The sequence below is a fragment of the Pteropus vampyrus genome, unplaced genomic scaffold (genome assembly GCF_000151845.1).
Source record: "Pteropus vampyrus isolate Shadow unplaced genomic scaffold, Pvam_2.0 Scaffold828, whole genome shotgun sequence".
NCBI lineage: Eukaryota > Metazoa > Chordata > Mammalia > Chiroptera > Pteropodidae > Pteropus > Pteropus vampyrus.
Genome location: NW_011889609.1, coordinates 55,574 through 58,623, shown reverse-complemented (window position 1 = coordinate 58,623; position 3,050 = coordinate 55,574). Strand labels below are relative to the sequence as shown.

At 49.9% G+C, this 3,050-nt stretch overlaps 1 protein-coding gene across 1 annotated transcript in view; it reads right to left on the bottom strand.

Moving 5' to 3' along the window:
- The window catches only part of LOC105309748 (protein Shroom2), a gene marked incomplete at its 5' end in the record, with an annotated part of 54,098 nt that overhangs the window by 6,460 nt on the left and 44,588 nt on the right, over positions 1 to 3,050 (bottom strand). Inside the window, one exon of the mRNA XM_023526369.1 lies at positions 2,266 to 2,437. Coding sequence (XP_023382137.1) covers positions 2,266 to 2,437 — 172 coding nt within the window. The remainder of the gene's footprint in view (positions 1 to 2,265; positions 2,438 to 3,050) is intronic.

Sequence of the window (3,050 nt, the reverse complement as noted above, 5' to 3'; positions counted from 1 at the left end):
TGTTGCTGGGGTGGTGACAGCTGAGGTCTCATGGGGACGTCTGGTGCACGTGGGGTGAGGGGTCTGGCCGCTTCACCACGGAGGGACGGTCGAGTGCACCTGCACGGCGCTCACCTGCTCCTCTTGCCTGTGCACGCTCTGTGTAACGTGTGACCCAGCAAACGTGCGGGTACCGGAGAGGAGGGAGAGGAGTCAGTGCCGCAGCCTGCAGAGACGAGCTGCCTCTGCCACACGCCAAGGACGGCAGGCTTACCGAGCCGCTGACAGACACCACGGAGAACTGTCATTCATGGTGTTCGCTGCTTAGGGTGAAGTTGCCCGACGTATGCTTACTGAACTAAAAATGTCCGTCGCCTCAAGAATTTATCACGAGGGTAGGCAGGGGAAAGGTCGTCAGGAGGCGAGCTCAGGGACACGTCTCAAGCCCAAAGCAAACGGACCGAGTACCAACAGTGCAGGCGGGTACAAGGCGTGCTGCTTCCCAAACTCGCCACACGGTGGCAAAACAAAGGTGTCCTGTAAAGAACACAGGTCTCCACATCGAGGCTGTGGACTAATCTAAAACTGACCTAACCGTACGTTTTTTTCTAGTGTTATGAACCCCTGAAAACATTTTTAATTCTTTATGTAAAAAAAAAAAAAAAAAAATAGAGAATGCACCAGAATAAAACACACTCAAACTCCCACGACTAAAGCTTATTTTTCCATTTTCTTTTCTAATTCCTCAAACCAAAGAGGTATCGTTTCCTAAATTAAAAGTAACGTTCTATTATGCGTGCGTCACAATATTTCTTCCAAAAACACGCCTATCATATTTGGAAGCAAACAGCGGCATTTCTTAACCACTGACCATAATAAGCTGACTTGCAACATAATCCTTTGCAAAAATCTTGTCAAAAAAATAAATAAATCAGTATTTCCATGGCAGCCCTTTCCCAAAGTGCTAAGCCTATGAACAATATTCACGAAATGCTGGTTCCCTTTGCTCCCCCGGTTTAGGCGCACTCACGGCCCCTGAAATAAATAGCACATGCTACCCTGACACCCACGCCCTCTGGCAATGCCCTCATCCCTTTATGCCAAGTACTTCCTGTAGAAAAACACGCATGCCACAGGTCTGGCTTGCTGACATGCCACGGAGATTTAAAACTATTGTCAATAAAACTATTGACATTGGCACCGAGAGCAATAATTCTGTCTCTACCTAAGGATCACATTGCCACCCACTGTGTAGGCACTGACCACATTCTGACATCACACAGCTCCGGCCACTGGTCTCTGCTGCTTCCCCAACATGCCATGAGGCTCGCGCCCCAGGTGTTTACACTTGCTGGTCCCCTGCCCTGGCCCTTGACATCACGCTCGGACTCTGCTCAATCGCCACCTATCACAGCCCTCTCTGTCATCACACTCCTTTTATCTCTTTCTATTCCTTTGCCTGGTTTTAATTTTCTTACCACCTAATATATTACATTAACAGTTAACAAACTTTTTCTTTAAAGGGCCAGATGGTAAATATTTTCGAGTTTACAGGCCACACAGGAACTATTGCGGCTACTCAACTCTGCCGCTATAGCACAAAAGCCATCAAAGACCATATGTAAATGAATGAATGCGGTTCTGTTCCAATAAAACTTTATTTACAAAAGCAAGTGGTGGGCCAGGTTTGGCCTATGGGCCGTAGTTTGCTGACCCTGCATTACACATTTATTTATGCACTGGCTGTCCACTTACCCCTCCTGTGAGAACAAAAGCTCCCTCAGGGAAGGAAGGACTGAATTCGGTTTTGTCGACTGCGGGATCCCCGAGTACCTGGGGGAATTCTTAGAGTTGAACCGATGATGCTGTTTGGTTAACCAAGCACTTTACAATCCACTGCTAGTTTTATGATCACCTGGTTACAGATATGTGAACCTGATATTCGAAGAAGACATGTGACCTGCTGAAAGGCACACATCTAAGTCCCCTGGATGTTAATCGGGGTAGCGCGGACAAATCAGTTGAACTTAAAATGAACGAGAACAGTGCCCACTTAGGTAATTTGACACCGGATCAGATTACAAACAGGCGGCACAGACACCCCGGTGAAAAGGCTCGATTTTAGAACAGAAGATTTAACCACAAAGGGCTAAATCCGACGGCCCCAAACGGCCTTGTCCTGCATGAAAGATGAACACAAATGCCCCCCGCCACGTTGGCGGTGGAGACGTGGGCCGCCCCGCCTGTCTACGAGCGTGTTCCCATCTGGAACTGCAGCGTTCCTACCTTCTTCACAGACAGGTCGTGGTCCAAGTCACTCCCCGAATCCTCTTCGGGCTCCTGCTGCTCCTGCAGGTCCTTCATCTTAATCAGCAGCTCTGCCTTGGGGGCCGACGTGCTGTAGTAGGTGGAGCTGGTGGCCAGGGACACAGCTGCCGGCACACTCGGCTCGTCTTTCCTGGGTGAAAACACCAGAACGCTCGTTAGCTGCAGTCATTCGCAGAGATGCGCCCCCTCAACCTGATGACCTGGGATGTGACGAAGGAGGGTGCTCACAGAAGGACAGCGGTCAGAGAGATGAGACAGCCAAGGGAGGGGAAAAAGTAGGTGACAAGGTTCGCGCAAAAAATACCTTGCCCCATGGATACGCTTGAAGTCTGTGGAATGTGGTTCTTAAAAAGGGGGAAACTTCGCTAAGCAGGGCTGTCTAAAGATGGCCGTGTCGTGCTCTGCTCCTGGTCTCACCCTACTTATCCTCGTCTGCTACACTGCACCGGCGCCCCGGCCCTCCGTCACTAACGGGCGCTCACGGAGACAAGGCACACCCGCAACAGGAAAGACGGAACCGCATACACCTCTGCGGGCAGACGACTGAATGAGAGGCTGAAAAGTGCGATTTGCAAAGCCAATCGGAACGAATTCATCCACTCAGATACACGTATCTACATCTCTTTAATAAAGACATATGCTCAGTAGTCTAAGCCTCTCTCCTCCTATGACCAGTTTGTCAACCTCAGCAGCAGTGACAGCTGGGGAGGAATCATTCTCTGCTGTGGGTGCATCCTGTGCCC